Here is a 22,111-nt window from a genome sequence, read left to right on the forward strand (position 1 = left end):
CTGATGTAACTGAAAGTCCGCAGTAAGAAAGGAGTCCCGCCAGGCCCACCCTTGGTCCCCAGCAGGCAGCCGCTTGCAACTTCCCACGTCCCTGTGTCCAGGTGCTTACAGGCAGATGCTCCGGGTGAACTACTGTGGCCTCTGCGGACTGAACAGCTCCAGGAGGAGCGGCGATCCTCTGCTCCCTGACCTGGCTTTCCCTCACGCTCTTCCTTCCGCAACGGGGAGCGTGCCCATCACTGTTCAAAATCTGCTTCCTTCACTCTTGACAAGTCTTTCCAAGAGCGCACTGGAAAGAAATGAAGAAACAGTTGCAGAAAAAAGCAATTTATTACAACTGAATGATCCAAAGTGGTCTCCTGAAAATAGATATTTTTATTACAAAGTATTTCATATAAAAATCCTAAGCTGCTTGCAAGCTTCTTTTGGTTTTAGGCTCACAGCCGTTTCCAAAGCCCGAAGCGGAGGTCTGTGCGCGGGAGGAGTGCCTGCTGTGCCCTCGGGCTCAGGTGTGTGTGGACTGTCCCACGGGGTCCTCCTTCTCTGTCTGCAGCAGGTCCCACTCGGTGAGGAGCTCTGAGGACACCTCGGTGTAGAGACGGTCCCAGTCCCAGCTGACGTCGTCCTGCCAAGAGAGGTACTGCTGGGTGAGACACAGGAAGGCCTTTCCCTGCGGTCACAGCCCCCCTCCCACACCCACTGCCACAGGGAGGCGGAGGTCGGCCGGGGAGCCAGCTGGTTATGGGAACGACTGGGCTGAGGGAGCGAGAAGCTGCCATTGCTACGTACTTCCCGAACCTCCTGCTCCGGCGCCAGGACTTTCGTGAGGAGCTTCAGGTCGATCTCTCCGTCCTGTGAATGGAGCAGAAGAAAAGGGCTGTGCACCTGGAGGGGCCTTTGGACAACTATCTCTTGCAAAGTGAGGAGGGTCAGGTGGTGGTAGGACTTCCCAAGCCCAGATTTACAGGAATGTGTTCTCAAAGAGTAAAAACGGGAGTGGAGCACATGGCCACTGAGGGAATGCTAGGAGATCCTACAGGCTGGGCATCCTTGGGGGAAGGTCAGCATCAGAGGGCAGGCCATGACAGCAGCATACGCCTGGGGCGGCCGGTGGAGCTCCTAACTCCAAGTGGGGAGCCATGGGAACAGGCAGGAGCCTGCACTGGGAAACACTGGATTATGTTGGGCCCAGAGATGCTGGAATAGCCAAGGACTATGCCTGCGGCAAAGGCCCTGTTGACAGGTGGCCTCAGAAGCCCACGGAGGCACTGAGACATCCCTATGGGTACAGCTTAGAGCCCACCCCTCAATGCAGAGGCCGTTCCACTCACCAGGGTCTGGAAGGCTGCATACTTCATGAGGTCATTGTCCAGGTCACGGTAGGTCATCACCCGGTTCACCTGGACGCTGCGGGACAGATGGAATGTCAGGATAAACCACAGGCAGGACCAGTTCCAGGAGTGCTGCTGGGCCACTGTCCCCAGGGCCTCCCTAGGCAGCTGGGGAAGGCCCAGAACCGGAAGGAAATGTCCAGTGAAATGGGAACCCGGGGCGGGAGCCCATCACCAGAAGCATGTGGGTCTGCACCAGGGGGCAGCAGCACTGGGGCCGGCACTCAGTGCATGGAGGCACCTGTTCCCTGCCTCCCTCCAGCCTCGTAGCTAATGTAATGTACCTGGGAGGGGCTGCCACCTGCAAAACAAAGTCTTCTTCCTGTACTTCTTCCAGATCCGGAATAACAAGAATATCTGCAATAAGAGGAGGTAGCAAAACTGTCAGCAGCATGAACAGGGACCTCGCCCGTTGCTTCATTTACTCCTGACTGCCCTCAACGCGCCAGCCATGGGGCTCTAGGCTAGGGCGACAATGGACACTCAGATGCAGCCCCTGCCCTGCAGGGGCCCTCAGGGGAGGACTGTGGGACTGAATGAGAGCTGTGCATTAGAGTCACAGGCGTAACGTCAACAATGCCTGAATTCCGGGCTTTACCCCAGAGCCAGCTGGGATGGGACCTCCTGGGTAGGGCTCAGGTGTCTGCACCTTTCCCTAAGATTTCTTCGGCAATCCTGTTGTACACTCTAGGTTTGGGCTCACTGGAGTCGGTCTCCCAGGAGAAATGTAAAGAAATGAGGAGAGAGTCCCAGACAGCACCTGGGGAAGTGCTTACATTAGAGGAGAGGGAAGAAGAGGAGTCGGCAAATGAGCCTGCCCTGGCCAGGGATGGAGGGACTGAGGCGGCGGTGCCAGGAGGTGAATGTCGCTGTGAGTGCAGCTCCTCAGGACTGAGGCCCACATGTGCACTAGCTCATCACAGTCTTTGTGGCCCCGAGCCTGCATGTGAAGGTCGTTTTTCACCTAAGGGCACAACCTGGCTCCCCGGCAGTGTATCAGCGATCAGGGCCTCCGCTCGCCAGGTCTAACATAAAAACGGTACTGATTCCACAGAGGACACTTCCTGTGCCATTGCACAGAGACCACCCTTCTTCGAACCCTCCATGTGAGACAGACCTCCAGACACAGAAGGAGAACCAAGGCCAATGCTTCCACCCGTTTAACAAAGTCATGCAAACACAGAAACAGAGACAGCAAATCAATTATGGCAACTGCCTAGGGTATAAAAATAGCCCATCTCCTCCCAAGGACAACCTAACCCGCTTCGGAAGTAGTTCCTTCCCCAAAAGAGTCTCGCCAACTGGCGGAGGGGTTTTCTTTGCTTTAATGAGACTGCAGAGAGGGGCAGAGTGAGAGAGACGGGTCAGGAGAAAAGGCCAAATGCGCTCAGAGGGCCTAGCACTGCCCGACCACCTGCAAATACCAAAGGGAGGAGTAATCCCAGGGAGGAGAGAAGAGTGAAGAGACCTTCGTTCTTGCTTCCAACAACGGAATCCTGTTTTACTTTGAAAAGAGACACAGAATCGTTTTGAGAACAGCAGAAAGACCCTCGCCACTTTCAAGCTGCTGTGTTTAGACTTGACTGCTCCAGTCAAGTGAAGCCCGGAATATGGATCGGTTCCAAGCCTGGTATCTTTACCATTGCTTCAGCCTGGGGGTTACAAATGCCGTACCTGGAAACAGAGAAAGCACACAAGGGAGAGGCAAAGAACCGACAAGAGAGAGAGAGAGACAGGCAGAGAAAGAGAGTGGTCAAAGGGATAAAAGAAGAAGAAATGGCTGACGGGGAAACAGAGAAGACACACACACCACCCCCAAAATGATGAACTGCATCCAGCAGGTCCTCCGTCTAGANCTTCCAACAACGGAATCCTGTTTTACTTTGAAAAGAGACACAGAATCGTTTTGAGAACAGCAGAAAGACCCTCGCCACTTTCAAGCTGCTGTGTTTAGACTTGACTGCTCCAGTCAAGTGAAGCCCGGAATATGGATCAGTTCCAAGCCTGGTATCTTTACCATTGCTTCAGCCTGGGGGTTACGAATGCCGTACCTGGAAAAAGAGAAAGCACACAAGGGAGAGGCAAAGAACCGACAAGAGAGAGAGAGAGAGAGACAGGCAGAGAAAGAGAGTGGTCAAAGGGATAAAAGAAGAAGAAATGGCTGATGGGGAAACAGAGAAGACACACACACCACCCCCAGAATGATGAACTGCATCCAGCAGGTCCTCCGTCTAGAAAAAAGCTGTGCAGAGCCCAGATGGTCTCTTTCTCCTGCTGAAGAACTAGAGACGGAATTCTCTAAGATTCCATTTCTTAGGCGAATAGGAATGTAGCTTTCTCATACACCCTCGCCCTGCATGATGAACACTCTGTGGCGAGGGCTGTGGCTGACTGTTGTCCACAGCTCCAGGCGGGTGGGGCTCCCAGGCTGGGGCGACGGCACAGGCCCTGCAGCGGATCAGGGGGGACTCTGGTGGTGCCGTGCATTCCCAGTGGTGTGACAGTTTTGGAGTGTGCCATCAGCTGCTCGCGGCTCTCCTCAGATGTGGAGTCCAGCCTGAGATGAATATTCAGAAGTCGCTAAGAAAACGCCCCATGCTGAGCTCAGGGCTCAGGATGGGGTCTTCCCCAAGTCCCCTTCCCTACACAACACGAGCATTTGCGTCCTGTCAACTCTGTCCGGCTCCGGCCTGCTCCGAGGAGCCACACTGCAGCCCGGTGTCCACTCTGACTGCCCCCAGGCTTCTAGCTTCCTCCCCACCCCCTCTTCCAAATGTGCGCAAAGGAGTGTGGGGCTGGCCCATCTGTGACAGATCAGAGGTCAGTTCAGGCCTTGGCCAAGGGGCCTCTCAGAGTGGCACTGGAGGGGCTGGCCACACAGTGGGGCTTCTCTCTAATTGGAAGCCCGGTTGCCCAGCAGAACCCAGTGAACTGCCAGAGTGGGGCCGAGCCAGCGATGACAGCCAGGCCAAGGCACGCTGGAGCGTTCCGGTGCAGTGACAGCTTGAGCCATCGCAGCGGAGTCAGGCCGTCCAACCCCCAGGCCCCAGTGAAACAGGTGGCCGTGGCGCAGGCTCCGGGCAAACTTCACAGAACTTCACAATTTTACAGCTTCTGATTTACAATCACAATTGCTTGCTCATGTTTACATAATCTGTTCTTGAGAATTTTGGTTCTTTCTCTCTTTCCCTCCAGCCCCCCAGCCTACACACATACCATGTACAAACCTAGAAAAAGAAAACGGACTTGAGAAATCCACCGCTTCACAAGATTACCTGCATGGAATGATCTGGTGCTGCCTGTAATCGGCACGGCCACTTACCCTGCAAGTCTGGACCAGCGACCCGTCTGCTCCAGGATGTCAAGCTCAACGTTCAGAGGCACAGTTTTAACACAGATACCAAGAGGAATACATGCGTCTACTGTAGCACTGCTGACAAACTACCACTATTTTTAAAAAACTAATTATCATGCTAATTTCACTGTCATTTTCTCCTACGCAGCTAAAAAGGGAAGAACGTTAACAGAAACAATGAGTTAGTTAAGTACGTGGGCAGGACTCCCCACTGGCTAAGAGTGCAGGCTCAGTGTGTGGGGGGTGGGGAACAGGATGGCTGACTTAGAATCCTCCATGTACTAGCTGTGTGACTTGATCCTCGGGGCCACAGCTTCTTCATCATAAAACTGATACAATTATTTTGAACACCCACTCTATACAGCTGCTGTAAGTATTAAAGGGAACAATCTTCATAAAATACTAAGTGCTGTGCTATTCTTATTCGTTTAACAACAGATATAATATTGAGCATGGGACAGACTGTAGGGCTCCACCTTCCTTTCCTCATTTTCTCCTGCCCATTTTCCAGATGAGAACACTGAGGCTGAGGACCGTTATGCAGCTTGCACAAGGAAAACCATTAATAACAAACAGCACCCATTTCCAACTGCACCCACAAGCCTGCCCACAGCCGCCCGTGCCTTCTCTGCCAGGTGCCTTCCGAGCTGCCTCCTCCAGTGGAGTGGCGAGGAAACCGCCTGCAGTCAAGTAGCTTTCACTCTGCCTGGGACTCAGTGTCCTCTGTTCTTGGGCATTTCTCTAGATACCGATAACCATAAATGAGCCAAGTCTCTCCCTCGTCATACGCCCTGACTCACTACTTTCCTACAATAAGGCCCCAAGGAGCAGAATGAGAGCATGGCAGAGTGCCCCGGGGACTCACTCTCTGCCACCCTTGGTAAACCAGACCCAGGGAGAGGGAGGGAGGGGCTGGGGGCTGCCCCTCCAGTGCATGGGAATGGGCACCCTCAGCCCTCAGCTCAGCTCTGCCAGCAGCAGCGCCCCCCATGCAGGCTGCCATCCTCACGTAGACTGTCCGCTCTCTCCCAGCTCCGACACCTCACACTGAACGAGCTTTCTTCCAGCTGTGTTCCCCGCCTCTCACGTCGGCCTCTTATCTCTCGCACTGTACAACCGGCTCACCTGCCCTGCAGGTGACCCAGTTAACCATATGCTGGGGAAACGGCATTTGTTCACTCATTCATTCATTCGTTCATTCATTCAAGGAACACTGATTGAGCACCTACTATGCACAAGGCACCAGGCTAAATGGTACCAGTAACACCAGCAAATAAAACAGACGTGGCCCTTGTCTTCATGGAGGACCGGAGTAGTGGGAGATAATGAGGAAGTATATTCAAATATGTACCATGACGGACAAGAACTGGATTCTATGGCTAAAAATAACGAGGACACCTCACTGTCTTATTTTTAAACATAAACATAACATCACATGTGGTAATAAATTTAAATGCTGCACAAAAGTTCACAATGAAAAACGTCCTCTCCTCATACAAGCCCCAGTTGTCCCCTAGAAGTAATCACTATTAACAATTTCTGGGATATAGATACCGAAAAGAATTTATGCCTACTGCAGCACAAACATCCTTTAAAAAAAGTGGGCAAATGGGATCACTTTCCATACACGTTGTTCTGTAGCTTGTTTTTATCCTTCCTGATACTATACTGATACATCTTATTCTCTTTTTTCTGAAAGATTTTATTTATTTATTTATTTATTTATTTTACAGAGGGGGAGGAAGGGAAGAAGAGAGGGAGAGAAACATCACTGTGTGGTTGCCTCCTATGCCCACCGGGGACCTGGCCCTGAACCCAAGCATATGCCCCGACCAGGAATCGAGCTGGCGACCCTCTGGTTCACAGGTCGGCACTCAACCCACTGAGCCACACCAGCCAGGGCAACATCGTATTCTTTTAAGTGACCACCTAGTATTATTGAATGGATGCTCCATAATGTATTTATTTAATCCAGTCCAGAGAAGATCTAATTTAGAACTTGGGGGGTGGGGTAAGGTGAGGGGTTAGGGAAGCTCCCTGAATCGGGACAATGCAAATGAAAGTAAAGGACTCGACCAGGCAGGGGTGGCATGCGCAGACACCGTGAGGCGAGCAGTACTGGGCGCCACTGAAGAGACCGACACCGGGGTGGCTGGCACAGAGGGCCGGGGCGGAGTGGCAGGGACGAGGCAGCAGAGAGGGGGCCTGGGGCCGGGTGAGGAAGATCTGTGTCAGCCAGCCTGGAAGCCTGGACTGGGTACCTGTGTTCACAAGAGCCCTCTGAGGCACACAGCGGGGAACCAAGAAGGACTGAGTATGCCAAAGCTGTGAGGGTGTCTATATGTAAGAAAGACTCAATGAGCAGCGGAAGAAAAACGCACATCCCTTCCTTTGTGAGTCACTCAGAATCCAACGGGCAGAATTCTGAGCTTGTACTTCGTCTTTCCCTCATTCTTGATTCCAGGCCCCAGCGTAGACCTTACTACCTTTCAGTGGAAAAACTGAAACTGGCCCTCGGCCTGCCCCCTAGGTGGAAAACTAGCTGGGGGCAAGGACCACATCCTGGCCACTTCTGCATTCCCAAGGACTAAAGGACAACTGCACAGAACTGAACCAGGGAGGCCGCTCTGGTCTTAAGTCACACACGTGAAGGAGCCACGTCGACCTTCTCCCCATTATTGCAGTCAGAGTGAACGCGCTACGGGACCCCGGAGCTGCCTGGTGCGCTCCTTTACGGGAACAGCCAAGAGCGACCCTCGGCTGCTTCCTGGGTCCGATGCCATCCTAGCAAAGGCTCTGCCTCCCTTGGGAGCTGCTTCTGCTGGGAAGGGTCCCTGCGTAAACAAGGAGAAGCAGAGGAGTTGGGGCAAGGGTGAGAGGAGGCGGCACTCAAACGTGGTCTGCACAGACTCCCATCCCGAGGCCGGGCCGCACGGCTCTCCACTGCTCTGTTTTTCTTCTTGGATCTCTAGGGTGTCCCACTGTGTAATCTCCTCTCTGGGAAACCCTCATAAAGGCTTGTTAATGCAGTAAGAGCTTATTTCAAAGAGAAAGATTATCGCCAAGTGGGAAACTCACAATGATGCCAGAACACTGGTCTGCCAACAAAGCTACCCAACAACCAACTACCAGCTGAAACCGCAGAAATAAATGCGGAACGCTTACATAAATAATGGAAATGTATGGGAATACCAGGAGGATCAATTCCAACTGCCTTCAAAACTGGGCAAAGCAGCCACGGCCCTGGAACACACTCATCACGGACAGCATCATCACGTTGCACCCAAGACGCTAACTCCCCCGCCAGGTCCCAGGAGAAGCCCCTCTGCGACCCCACAGTTGCACGCAGCCTGCCTGCCCCTGCCTACGAAGGCGGCCCCGCTCTCTTCAATGCTCTGTGAACGACAGCCTGCACTCCAACCCAGCTGCTGTTCGCCAGTCTGGGTTTAACTGGAACAGAAAGTGGTTTCTCAGACTGGACGTGGTTGGAAATGAGTGCCCGTGAGCATTACTCAGGCCCATCACCTGGGGCGTGGAGCCAAGTCCTGCAGAAAGGAGGGAGCAAAGAAAGCACCCCAGTCTGGCCCGTGAGTCCCACAGGGAGCCCTCCTCTCTGTGTCCCTTTAGGTTTTTGCTGATTTTCTTGGTTGGAGCTTTCTGAATGGACTCTCCTGGTCACACGCAGAGGAGTTTCTAGAGAGCTGCATAAAGACTGGGCTACACTCCAGCACTTTCTTACCTGACACTTCGTAAATAGCTCAAGTGGCTGGCCTGCCTTGTCGGGTTCCCTGGCCCCTCTCGCTCTGACCACTAACTGAGCTCCCAAGCGCAAAGGCCCTGCCTGGCCACATGCAATCCCTTCCCAGGGCCGCCTTCCCACTCGGTGCCCTGGCCACCAGGGGGCGTCCCCCAGCCGCTGAGGGCTGACACCCAACCGTCCATGGCCAAGTTCCATAACCAGTCCACACAGAAGGAATCGGGACATGCTGCTTAAGGACAGCCCAAATGACCCTTACGTCTGTGCCCGAAGTCAGCGGAACTCAGCAGAGCTGACGAGCCACAGCAAACGATGTCCGTGGTTTGGGGAGACGGCGACTTTAAACCAGGGCCATCAGAATTTTTCTCTGCAGCTGTGAAACTTTGTTTTACTGAACACTGTTACCTCCTGCATCACGTGTGAGGAATTTTAAACAGGCAAATGGAAGAAAGTCTGATTGAAGATGAAGTTAAGTGAAAGAAATTGGTCTCATTTAGCCCATGACAGGATTCATCTGTGTTCCCAAGTCCACTGAGGTGGCATCATGGACGTTTCATATTCATGAGCTGCGGCGACACTGTGTCCCCTCATTTACAAAGAGCCGTGTTCAGCAAATTCTGTCCCTGTGGACACTCCGTGCATTTCATGGTCTTGTCAGAGAGACATCAAACGCTCCAGTAACCAAATACCAGAAAATGGCTTTAATTAGTGGATCTCAATCGTATAAATAATTTTTTTCTAAAAGAAAAAAATGGAGAATTTTTAAAAAGGGAGAAGAAAAGGGGAAAGCAGTAGGCAACAGGCTTCAAACACCCGAAGGAACAAGGGAAAGAGACAGTCTCGCAGCTGCTCCTGAGGGAGCCCAAGCCCAGCACGCTCAGCCCCCTGCCCTCCGAGCCAGGGTTGGAGGGCAGAGACCTGTCTGCCGGGTCCTGGCAGGCCCGCTTATGGAGACCGACCCCTCATGATGACACCCGATTGAAGCCAGCTCCAGCCTGCACTCGTTACAGCCAGAGGAGGAGAGAGGCGGAGGAGAAAAGCACCTGGAAACGGTGATGCTGGCTGGAGAGCCAGGCTGTGAAGGCTGAGCAACAGGACTGGCCGTGGGCAAAACGCAGAGCCCAAGATGCGGCCGAGTGTCTGCCTGCGAACACGTCCCGGAGGAAGTGTGCGACAGAGAAACAGAGAGGAGATGCCCCATCGGAGGGGCCATCTTGGGTTTGCTTGGTTTTTCTCATCGGTGTCCCCCAGGGTGAAACGCCTCCATGCTCTTGCCAAACCGCCTCTCCCTTAACGCTGCTGCGCCCTTCGCAGCCCCGAGCTACAGGGACTCTCCTGGCTGGCGATGGGTTGGAGAGGAAACCTGGGACTGATTTCGGTTTCTGAGACAAGCCAGGCCTCAGCACAGCGGGGTGCTGGCCGGTTCAGGAGCGGAGCTGGGGCTCTTCGTAAGAGTGGGACTCAGCTCACGCGGCCTCACAGCGTGAGAGTCAGATCTCACAGATCACCCACAGAGGGACGCGGGTGCATTTCTGAAGGAGCCATGAAAGCAGCTCTCCAGGAGGAGATTTTCCCCATCACCCCAAGTCCATTGAGCGCTATGTAAGAATCAGTATCAGCCATGCAAGGGGCCATCAACTGGGAGGGAGCCTTTTGAGCAATTCAAAGGCAGTGCCCGTGAGAGACAAGCACGGTCCAACAAGGATTCTCTACGGGGAAAGATCCCACTCAGCCCAGGAGCCGGACACTGGGACGACCCCAGTGTCACCTGCCGGGGTGACCTCTAGGGAACACCAAATCACTGGTTACGGACAGTTGAAGGAAACAGAGAGCGGTGAATGGGAATGCTCCCCATGGTGGTTCCAGCTTTGATCAGCTGCACTGGGTTCAGGGAAAGTAGGAGTAAAGGACTCTGTGAGTTTAGAGGAACGAAGCGGCTGGAAGGGGTGGAAACTGTGGAATCTCTCCTCGCTTCTGTAGGGCCCAAGATGAGTGACATGATGTTAATGTGACAGAAAACAGCTTCTCAGAGCCGCCAGCAGGAGCGTGTCAGAAACCGGGCATATCTGATTCTATTTCATCCTCCTCATGTTACACTAAAAAACAAGACAAACTACACCGCTTTTATTCTAAATCTTTCGTTTTGTATTTTCCTTATATATATTTATTAAAAACTGCTGCTTTGATCGGTGACACCCCCCCCCCCCAATCACTGCTGAGCAGGTCCCCCTGTGCGAGGCCACTGCCGGTGACAGCCCGCTGGTTTTGATCACAGCCCTTCCCAGTCGGGTTTTCACAGGACGGACGAGGAGTCTTCCTGCGGCCGCTCTCCTCAGATGCAAAACGGAGGGGGAGGGGAGGACGGGTCCTGGGGGAGCTGCGCGACAACCACGGGCTGCGTGGTGCTTTCTCTGTCCCTCCGCTGCCGCAATTTTCAAAGGCGTCTGCCTCGGGCACTNTCCTGCCCGACCCCGCTCACTGCTGGCTCCGCCCCTCTTACCGTCCCCGTTGAACGGTTAGATGTAGTCGGACTTCCATATAATTCAATTTTCTGTCCTTTGGTTGTGTCTTTGTTTCTCCAATCCTTTGTTTTATTCAAACTTGGTTGTGGGAGAAGGCACAGTGTTTCCACCTATGCCTCCATCTTGGCGGAAGTTTGCCTCGGGCACTTTTAAATGATGGTGTCTCAATTCTGTAATCATCTTTCAAGAACTTTCTCTTAAAGGGTCTTTTAGGTGAGCCTAGTCTGTCAACCACACTTATGGACTCAGGAACCATCCCTTGGTGTGGGTCCCGTGTGGGTGTACACAGACGAGTACACACTCACACACACAGAACATCTGTGAATTTGGGGAAAGCTGGCAGAACCTAAAACCAGATGGAGTTCATCTCTTGCTGGGGTCAAGGGGTCCACTTCACCTCTCTCTCTAAGATCAACGCTCTGCCTAGACTGGGTCCTTCTTTAGGGGCTAATTTCCATGTGTGACATGGCAGAAGGAAAAGACTTCTCCACCTGCGGGCTACATGATGTGCTGTGTCCACCCGCGGGTGCACAGGCACACCCCTCCCTTCCCACCCACCGAGGCGCTATCTGGCCATGTCTTCAAACTGGGTGGTGCACTGTGGCCAGCTATTCAGGAGCACACACGCAGCCACCGGTCACCCCAAGCCACAGCTTGCTGTCACTTCCGTTTCAAAGGTTATTTGGCACAACTCTACAATTCTATCTTTTCTCGTTGTAAAGGCCATTATGGCTCTTTATACCGACTCCCCCATTTGGACTGACACCCTAGAACACCACGCCTCCATTTCTCTCTAGTCAAGTAAAAATCTAAGCGCCCCAAGACCTCCCTGGGCAGCGGTTCTCACCACGACGGGCCTGCCTGCATTTAGGTTCCCCTTCTCCTCTCGCTCCCCGTCTGTCCAGGCCCTTCACAGTGCGGTGGGGAAGTGCTCGGGCCTCTCCCGCAAAGCTGGAACACTGCTTGCAGTCTCATTCAGGACAGTCGCAGGAGTAAACGGGACTGGTGTTGTCCTATCCTGGCCCGGTCTTCTGCAGCCAACCAGACAGAATCCAAGGAGATACAGAATAAATACCTGACCTCCATACTGATTGCAGGGACAGTCAGCTGTCTTTGACTTTTGTCGGTGCTTACTGTTGGCTGACTTAGTATTAATCGCATTCCTCCAGACACACTATTGCACGACACACTGCTGTCGGAGCTCTCTCTCTGAGTTCCTGGAAGGCTCACGCAATCTGCTTCTCTCACAACACGGCGCAAGGCCTCCAGTGGCATTCTTCCCATTCCAGCTCTTCAGATGGGGTCTTGCTCACAGGCACAAAGGAAACGGGACCCCGGAGGTCACTGTTGACCGAGTTTCAGGCAGAGATGTTCGTGGTGGTAAGTCTGAAAAGTCTGACGTGACCTGGAGGGTTCAGAGCACCACCGGGGGCACAAAGCATCTGTCCCGGCTCTGCCAACGAGGCAAGAGGTCTGGACAAGACTCCGGGCTGCGCCTGCACCAGGGTGAGGTAGAGGACAGCCGAGTTCCCCTCTCCAGAGGACCCAGCATAGGCGCCAGAACTCATTACCTAAAAGCAATCTCAGTGAATTTGACAGAAGAGAAAGCATAACAAGAAAGAGAGGAACAGTCAAACCTGGAGATTCTGCTTCACGGCACAGACCAACTCTAAAGACCTGGTCTCTGGCTTTTCTCTACTCAGCCCAGGTGTTGCTGTAGACCAGACTTCACAGTGAGAGGTTCAGTCACACTGAGGACATGGGCCAGCAGGTAAATCTGGGAATCAGGAAAGGAGAGCAAATAGGCAACAGGCGCTGAGAAAATCAGTGGAGACAAACTTCCTCAACAAGCAGGGCTGAGAAAAGAACCGCCATGGGCATGGGGCAGCGAGAGCAGAGTGCCTAGGAGTCACAGAGCCCACCTGACCGCCGGCTCCACCGCTTCCACAGGTGGCGTACGGGGGCAGCTGGCTCGTGCTGGCTTATGAGAGCCAAAGGCGAAAGTTTTAGGACTTTTGTTCATGGGCTGTTAAACATAAACATTACTGAAGATTAAATTATATATCCTTATCATGAAATAAATTAAACTGAAAACAAAGGTAACGCTCAAAACCCACCACTTCCCAAATTTTACTACAGGTAACTTGACCCACACTGTTGAGACCATCTGCAGGTACTGTAGCAGCAGGGGGAACGCGATCAACAGAGGGCGTCGCTGCCCGGCTCCTCCCAGCTCGGCAGGTGGTGACTGCACGTCGGGAGCTGGATACCAACCGACCGCGGCGGGGCGGTGTATCTGCACCACAGAAACCAGCAAACACTACCAATGAGGAACTTTCCCCCCCGAGGAGCTGGCTGCTGCACACAGCAGCCCCCCCCTTATTTACAGGGAACACGTTCCAAGGCCCCCCGTGCATGCCTGAAACTGTGGGTGCTAGCAAGCCCTATGCAAACTTTGTTTTTCCCTATACATACATACCTACGAAAAAGTTTGATTTGTGAACTAGGCACAGTAAGAGATTAACAACTAATAATAAAATAGAACAATTATAACAATACACCATAATAAAAGCTACGTAAACGTGGTCTCTCTCTGGTAGCTGATCTGATAGCAGAGATAGCTGCGAAGTGACTCACGTAGAGCACACGGCATAAATGTGCTGGGCAAAGGGAGGACTCGCATGCTAGGAGGGGCGGAACGAGAAGAAGCAAGATGTCACTGCACTACTCAGAACAGTGTGCAATTTAAAGCATAGTTTTTTAAATTATTTTTCAAATTTTTATTTATTTATTTTTAGAGAGAGGGGAAGGGAAGGAGAGAGGGAGAGAAACACTGATATGCAAGAGAGACATCTCGATAGCTTGTCTCTCACACGCCCCCAAACAGGGACCTGGCCCGTGCATGTGCCCTGACCAGGAATCGAACCGGCGACCTTTCAGTGCACAGGCCAGCACTCAATCCACTAAGCCGCCCGAGCCAAGGTAAAACTTATGAATTTTTTATTTCTGGAAGTTTCCACTGACCATTTTTGGACTCCAGCTGGCTGTGGGTGACTGAGACCACAGAGAGCAAAAGCACAGATAAAGGGGGGACGTCTGTGTTTACCAGCCCGGCACGCCTTACTAGTCACGTGACTTCTGTGAGTTACATAACTTCACTGGGCTTCGACTGCCTCCTCTGTGAAAGGGTAGTGATCAGCCTCTGTCCACGGAGTGGTGGGGATCTACTAAAGTATTGCAGGCAGAGCGGCGCAGTGCCGGGCTCCCGGTGAATACTTACACGGTAGTGATCAATAGCATTTCTTACAGGATTCACTTCCTTTCAAATTTCTTACTCAGCACAGCATAAACAGAACAAAGCTTAGCAAAGCACAGAGACAAAAGAGAGGGCAGCCAATCCTTGGCCCAGTGAGCCCCCACCCCCACCCTGACCGTGGGTGTGTTCACAGCCAAGGGGCTCCTGTGCATGTTTGGGTCAGGGAAGGGGAGACAGGCATGGGTTCAGAAAGACCTGAGCATTAGTTCTAGTGACTTTGAATTCAAAAAGACAAATTGATTTTAAGGAACATTGTTTAATTTAAAAATCAGTGCTGGTTAGAATAGTTTTTAAAAATTAGAGAAGCAAAGGAACTAGGTTTAGGGACCTCTTGAGAAGTCCCACGTGCTGTACTGAGCCCAAGGAAGGAGTGCTAACATAATGGAACACTGTTCTCACTGAGGGAGGGAAAGGAGTTGAGACATCAGGGTTCCAATTTATCCGTGCTTAAACAACTCTTTCCCCTTTCCCTTTCTCTGCATTAAAGCTGTTTGGGCCCAGAATGACCGCTACTTGCAGAAGGGATGAAGGATATGGCAGGTGGATTAAGCAAAGAAGGAGAAAGGACCCGAAAGAGTCAGAAAGCCCAGAGACAGGGATGGATGGGAAGGGGGCCGAGAGGAGCGGCGGAGCGGCAGCTCTCTACGGTCACGTGTTTCTAATTCCACCGACAGCCTAGCATCTCCCATCTCATCCAGCCTCATTGCCTGGCTGTGTTCAGCCACTTTCACCTATTTTCCCTGTTGACATGGATAGAAAATTGAGCAATTACCCTTAAACTCGGGGCTCTCAGATCATCCAGATTGCTACACTTGCAGCATTAAGTCCCCAGCTGCCCCTGGCTAGAAGTGGCTCAACCCAGCTTGTCCTTTAGGAATTAAACACTTTTTGGTTGGCATAGGGTTTCTTATTCCTAGGGTTTGAGATACTTGATTCTGTCAAAACTGGACCTGGGGATGCAAAGGGCACAGCCCCCTCCAGCGGGGACAGGCGCGGCTGAGAGGCACTGGGAGCTGCCAGGAGGAGGGAGGAGCAGTTCCACCCACAGTCCGGGCCACACCCAGGTGCAGCGGCTGTATGCAAGCAAGAGCTAATCCATTTTTCTCAGCCCCTGTTTACAGAGACATTCCACTAAGGCCATATTTTGGGGCTCACAAGTTCATTCTTAACTTGTATTTAATTCTGAGATAAGTTTTGAAAGTGGAGTCCATATCTAATTGTGTTTTCAGAGATTGTCTGTTTGAATGCTGTTCTGGTTGTTGTTAAATATTTTTCTATTTGTTTTTAGAAAGAGAGGGAGAGAAACATCAGTATGTGCTTGCCTCTCACGTGGCCCCCACTGGGAACCTAGCCAGCAACCCAGGCATGTGCCCTGACTGGGAATCGAACCAGGGACCCTTTGGTTGAAGGCCCAAGCTCAATCCACTGAGCCACACCAGCCAGGGCTGAATGCTGCTTTTTTTCAAAAACAAAGAATTGTTCGCCTATTTGTGTGCCTCTCAATGTTCCTCCTTCAAGTTTCACATCCTATCCAGAGTTTACATTCTGAGCGCTGGCTGTTAGAGCTGGAAGAGACCAAACAGGCCTGAAAATGCTTCTGGGATTAGAGAGGTGACAGGATTTTGCACCTGCTGTCTTCTCTACTGGGGTCCCCCCACCCAACTTCCAGCCCCACTGCTGGCAACTCTATCTTCCTTCAAGTTGAAGTTTAAGTCACTTCTTCAGAGCGGCCTTCCCTCATCACCTGATTCAAATCAGTGGACTCGATTGCAATTTGTCCTCACTTGTTTTGTTGTCCGACTCCTTGTCTAGTCCCTGATTCCCAGACTAGACTGCAAGCTGCGCGAGGACACGGACTAAGAGTGTTGTGCTCACCATCACATCCCCAGTGCCCAGCCCTACGCATCACACACAGTAGGTAGTCAACGAAAGGTGGTTCAATGAACGAATGAATGAACGAAAGAAAGACCTACCCAAAGTCGCCTGCAGAGACTGGGTTCGATCCTATTTCAGATCTGATGCTTTTTCTCTAACCCCATCCCACCCTCCAGGACAGAAGTCAAAGGCCTTAGGACAAACCCGTGACTTGATTCCAAGAATACAAATGGGAAACCACGTCTCTACAGGAAGAGGTCCTTTATAATGTAAACCACCAATGGCCTTGACCATCGGCTGCCTTTGCCATCCTTCATATTGCGGGCTAAGCTACCTAGCTCCTGCAATGCCTTTCATCTCTCAGGTCTGTCTCCCAGCAAAATGCCACGCTCCTTTAGGCCAGATCCCTGTAAGGCTTTAAGGCTGTAAGGCTTTATGAAGGAATTGTAAACCACGTCCCAAAGGCCTAATCCAGTGGGCAGATGCATTTTGTTCTGTTTATGAAGTGATTTTTATAAATTCTTTATCACTTTTTGAAATACGAATTTGAAAGCATTTAGGCTACCACACCACCTCCCATCTGGGCTTGCCACAGGCCCCTCCCTCCGTCAGTGATGCATTTGGGCTATTTCTGGGGCTGCGCTGTGCACCCACCCAGCCCCACGGGCACTGGAGCTCGTGGCCCATCATGGCCTTGCAGATGGTGCCCGTGGCGGACACTCTGGCCAGCCGGCAGACCCCCAACTGCCTGTGCATATCACTCACGCTCCGTGTCTCATCCTATAAACGTACCTTATCCTGGAGGTCCTTCCTCCTTCTATTTTTCCATTCATCTTCCTCGGAAGCACCGATGGAGGGTAAACAGTGCTTCTCTTCTGCGCCTAGGCCCCTCCCCAAGGAGGAGCAACTCCTACCCAGAGTGAAGCCAGGGAGGCTGAGTGCTGAGAAACCAATCGGATGGAGAGACTCAGCTCCTGAAAGTCTCCCATCAAAGACGGGGAGGGAAGGGTGTGCACCTCACCAGAGCAGAGCAGGAGCGGGAGGGCTCTCCCTCACCACCTCCAGCGGCTGGTGCTGCACTGGCCACAAGGGGGCGCCTCGAGACACAGCTGCCCCCTAGGGCTGATGGTGGGAGGAGACCAGCTGTCTGAGGGGAGCCCTGACCTTGCCATCATCATTTTTATTTCCCAAGATTCATCTCCTCCTTTGAGAGTGCTCACTGATCACCCGCTCCCACCAAGTACAAGGACAATGACGTCCCCTTTCCCCTGCTAATGTTCCTAGCACTGACAACCTCACAGAATCTGGATGTGATTTTATCAGGGGAACCAGTGAATTCCCTTACAGGTGCCCAAAGATCTGCTTCCTGTCGCTGCCAAATGAGTGTCTAAGGGATGACTGGGGCACTCTCTCTCAGACTGTCCCCGCCCACTGGTTACTCCTGAGTGCAAAGGAGCAGTCTTCACTGGTCAACCGAGTAATTCTCTGAGCAAAGATAATTCTAGAAACTAGTTATATGTAACATATGATTCCCACTGCACAATGGATTCTAAACATTCGCATACAGAGAAATGGACTAAGTCAAGTGTGAAGTGTAACATATGAACTGATTTTCCACTGAAGGACTCGGCACAACGGCATGGACAACAGATTTATGCCTGGAAGAGGCATGCCTCCTAGAAGGTAAAATCAGGAAGGGTTTTATGCTTCAAACCTCCAGAGCCAAAATAAAGGCCAAATCAGAAATTTCACGTTCTAAGGTTATGATGAGAAAAAAATACCGGAGGTGTTCTCTGAAAATAGGTATCTCCCCTCCTTTCTGAACGACACTGTGTTAAGCATCTTGTCAGTTAGTCACGCTGGGCGCCCCACAGCACAGCCCGGGGAGCCAGCCTGAGCCCACCTGGGGAAGGAGATGCCGTGCCATCTGTTATGGCCCGGAGGCTGGGGACGAGGACTCCAGGGCCCAGACCCGGGGCCAAGACCCGAGTCCCAGTCCCCGAGTCCCAGTCCCTGGCTGGCCTGAGCTGGCAGTGCGGTGGTGAGCCTCGCCCTGGCGCCGTCATTTACAAGCTGTGTGACCTCAGGCCAGGCTACCTTTTTGAGCTCGAATCTGCTCATCTTTAACATGAGGGTACCCATACGACTCATTATTACCAATAAAAACGAACCAGCCAACAACACAGGCAACAACCTGCATGAATCTCACAATCACCACAAGGAGCAGACTAAGCTGCACGCAGCAGTGCACACACGTACAGTTTACTTTATATAAAATTCCAGAAACTGCACACCAGTCTCATCCCGACAAAAAACAGACCGGCAGTCTGAGGAGGGGCAGAGGAAGGAGGGGCCGGGGAGCAGTGTGAAGCCCCGGGGTGACAGCAGTGCTCCGAGCCCTGACCGAGGGGCTGGTTCCACGGGACGCACACAGTGGGCACCGTTCAAACAGTGCCCTTCAGGTGAAGGCACTTTACTGCGTGTGAATTAGACCTCCATGAGGTTGGTTCTAACACGCTTGCCCGTAGACTTGTGCTGAGAAGTACACAAGGAAAAACCGTAACACAGGCAGCTTTGTGGATGGTCTACGGCAAAGGCCTGGTGGCGAGGGCGACCACAGCGACGCTGGCGAGTGCCGCAGCGTGCACGGAGTTCTCCCGGGAGAACCGGAGTCCCCGCTGAGCCATTTTGTACAATAATCTCTGAACCTCAGTCGCTCAGACGTCAAACGACAGCTTTGGACAAGACAGCCTGTACAGCTATATGACACAGCAACAAGTTGATTCTAGCGTGATGCCGCCACAGCGGCCACCAGGACACCCTTCCCACAGTACACACTTCTGACGGGTGGAAACTGTCGTGTTCGGAAGGCTTTGCTGTAGCATTTACCAGTTACTCCTGGACATGCAGCCCTTTTCGCACAGTGAAAAATGGGGAGAAACAGAATTTCAGAAGTCCTTCGAAGGGAGTTGGAGCGAGGTCCAAGGAAGAGTGTGGAGAGGGTTGGAGAGCACCCCTTGGGTGACCCTCCTGTGGACCATGGATTTAACAAGCATCTCGGAGCTGCCAGCACCAAAATTCCCACGCACACTGCTCCCCAGCCACCTGCCAGCTTTGCCACATCTGGCAGGGACCCTGCCCCGCCAAGTCCTTTGGCACCTCCTCCAGGATGGTAACCCTGCTGGCCTGCGCAACCAATGGCTGAAGCAACAGACAGCTTACGAGGCCAGGCTGACCAGAAGTGTGGCCAGCCGCCACCCATCACCGAGCCATAGCCGTGGCCAGTTTAATACTGGCAGAGGGCATCCTAGGTACAGGTCTGGAAAAAAACACTTCAGGAACAGCAGTGCAGAACAGGGTCACTGGGAACTATTAGTGGGTGGGGAAGTTTGGCAGCGACAAGTTTAGTGAGTACAGCTACGGAGGAATTCCTGGCCAAAAGGAATGAGCTTGTCCATAAGAGATTACGGCAAAGCAAAGCAAATGCCGAAGAATGACGAGAGTGTGTTTAACAACCCTACCAAATCTGAGAGCACGGACTGAATTCCTGACCTCCCACGTCTACCTTAAAACCCCTCGGCAGTGAGAAGAGGCAGAACTTTCTGGGCAATGCCCCTCCCTCCAGTCCTGAGTGCTGGCTTTTAAGGCACTACACCAGGGTGGCCAAACTCCCGTGCACAACATAGTCACCCAGGAGCTCACTGAAATTGATGCACACCCCTCGTTGGCCCCAACGCCAGCTTCCGCTTTGTGAGTGGCCTGGTCATTTGCATTTAACCATCATCCCAGAAGATTTCACAAATATCCTATGTGGCACTCGCCCCAATCCTGAGAGGCAGCTGTAAAGCACAGGTACTCATCCAAGTTTTACTAATTTATTTCCCTCCACTTTGTGGACATTTTCTAACAAACAAGGCTGAGTGAATTGTGTCGAGGACCCGCTCTACCAAAAACGTTAAACGAAGTTTTTCAGGCACAAGGAAAATTATACCAGATGGAAATTGAGTTCTACACAAAGGAATAGAGTGTGGAAATGGTAAATATGTAGGTTTTAAGAACAAGGCTTTGATAATTTAGGTCCCCAATATAATCTCTCCTCTCTAAAAAGGACACACAAATTTTCGATTTTCTCTTGAGTTTTGAGCACAGGCTTCAGCTGTGCCATGGTTACTGGTCTGTTTACTGCTGTTTCTCCTTCGGTGGCCACGCCAGCCATGAACTATTATGCTACGATGCAAAGACAAATAGGACATGGTGTCTGCCATCGCGGAGTGTAGAGCCTGCTGGGAAAAGAATAATCAAGCCAAGAGAGAATTAAAGTGATTTGGCCCTGGCTAGAGTGGCTCAGTGGATTGAGCTCGGGCCTGGGAACCAAAGGATCGCAGTTCAATTCTCAGTCAGGGCACATGCCTGAGTTGCAGGCCAGTTCCCAGCAGGGGGCGCATGAGAGGCAACCATACATTGATATTTCTCACCTTCCCTCCTTCCCTTCTCATCTAAAGATAAATAAATAAAATCTTTTTAAAAAAGAATTAAAGTAATTCCATTAAGAAAACTAAAAATGAATATGCCTTTTGATCCAGCAATTTCACTGTTAGGAGTATATCCTAAGAACCCTGAAACACCAATCCAAAAGGACCTATGCACACCAATGTTCATAGCAGCACAATTTACAATAGCCAAGAGTTGGAAGCAACCTAGGTGCCCATCAGTAAATGAATGGATCAAAAAACTATGGTACATTTACACAATGGAATTCTATGCTGCAGAAAGGAAGAAGGAGCTCCTACCCTTTGCAACAGCATGGATAGAACTGGAAAGCATTATGCTGAGTGAAATAAGTCAGGTGTTAAAGGACAAATACCACATGATCTCACCTTTAACAGGAACCTAAACAACAAAACAAGCAAGCCAAATATGACCAAAGACACTGAAATGCAGAACAGGCTGACAGGGACCAGAGGGGAGAGGGGAGAGAATTTCAGGGGAAAAGGGGAAGGATTCACAGGAACAAGTATAATGGACACATGGACAAAAACTAAGGTAGGGGTGGGGGGAAATGGGAGGGAGGTGGGGAGGGCTGGGGGATGGGCTGGGATGGGAGTAAAAGACAGAAAACTGTACTTGAACAATAATTAAGTAAATTAAAAATAATAATAATAAAGTGATTCACTTAGCTCTGGGACTATGGGCAGCTCACTTACCCTCTCTGTACTTTAGTTTCCACAGCTCTCTAAGATGGGGATAATAATAGTACTATCTCACAGGGTTGTTGTGGAGATAAAATGCTTTCACATCTACAATCCAGCAGAGCAGTGCCTGGTGTGTAATAAACACCTTACAAATATTAGCTATTGTTGCCCAGGAAGCTGCAGGAGGCCAAAGAACATCTGAGTCAGAGAGGGAGTGGTGGGAAGGGAAGACACTTCAGAGGCAGCGGTGCTTCCGCTGAGTTTTGAAGGACAAGGAGGGTTAGTGGCTAAAGAAGGAGGTGAGGGACTCCACGCAGAGGCAGCAGCACGTGTGAGGCCCAGAGGGGCCACCGCACACGCTTTCAGTGAGGCTGCAGCACCAGCGCCTCAGCTGCGGCCCAGGAAATGCTAGGGGGCCTCGGGGACATCTCAGGAAGCCCTTGGCCTTCCTCTGAGCGCACCTTACCTCCTCCGTCATCCGATCCATCCAGGCTCTTCTGTCTGAGGCGGTGACTGCCCCCCAAAAAAGAAGGAAAGCAGAACATGAGTTTCAAACGCAGCAACAACCCACATTTCTATTGCATTCATTCTTTCTCCCAGATGAAAATGCCTCTGAGTCCACTCTCCCCCATCAACGTGCTCAAACCTAACTGGGCAGCCGGGTCTGCCGAGCATGGCCGCCCACGCTGCGGACTGGACCATT

At 51.9% G+C, this 22,111-nt stretch overlaps 1 protein-coding gene across 2 annotated transcripts in view; it reads right to left on the minus strand.

Annotated features, from left to right (window-relative positions):
* Nucleotides 1-322: 322 nt before the first annotated feature.
* IFT43 (intraflagellar transport 43) overlaps nucleotides 323-22,111 on the minus strand; it is a 78,781-nt gene continuing 56,992 nt past the window's right edge. For both annotated transcript variants that reach the window (XM_037031524.1, XM_037031525.1), the window contains 5 exons: nucleotides 21,875-21,921; nucleotides 1,676-1,748; nucleotides 1,332-1,407; nucleotides 790-852; nucleotides 323-625 (listed from right to left, as the gene is read on the minus strand). In XM_037031524.1, the coding sequence (XP_036887419.1) occupies nucleotides 506-625; nucleotides 790-852; nucleotides 1,332-1,407; nucleotides 1,676-1,748; nucleotides 21,875-21,921 (379 nt within the window). In that variant the 3' untranslated portion in view covers nucleotides 323-505. The remainder of the gene's footprint in view (nucleotides 626-789; nucleotides 853-1,331; nucleotides 1,408-1,675; nucleotides 1,749-21,874; nucleotides 21,922-22,111) is intronic.

This window comes from Sturnira hondurensis, unplaced genomic scaffold (genome assembly GCF_014824575.4).
Source record: "Sturnira hondurensis isolate 20B ecotype Veracruz unplaced genomic scaffold, ASM1482457v3 Scaffold0021143, whole genome shotgun sequence".
Classification (NCBI taxonomy): domain Eukaryota; kingdom Metazoa; phylum Chordata; class Mammalia; order Chiroptera; family Phyllostomidae; genus Sturnira; species Sturnira hondurensis.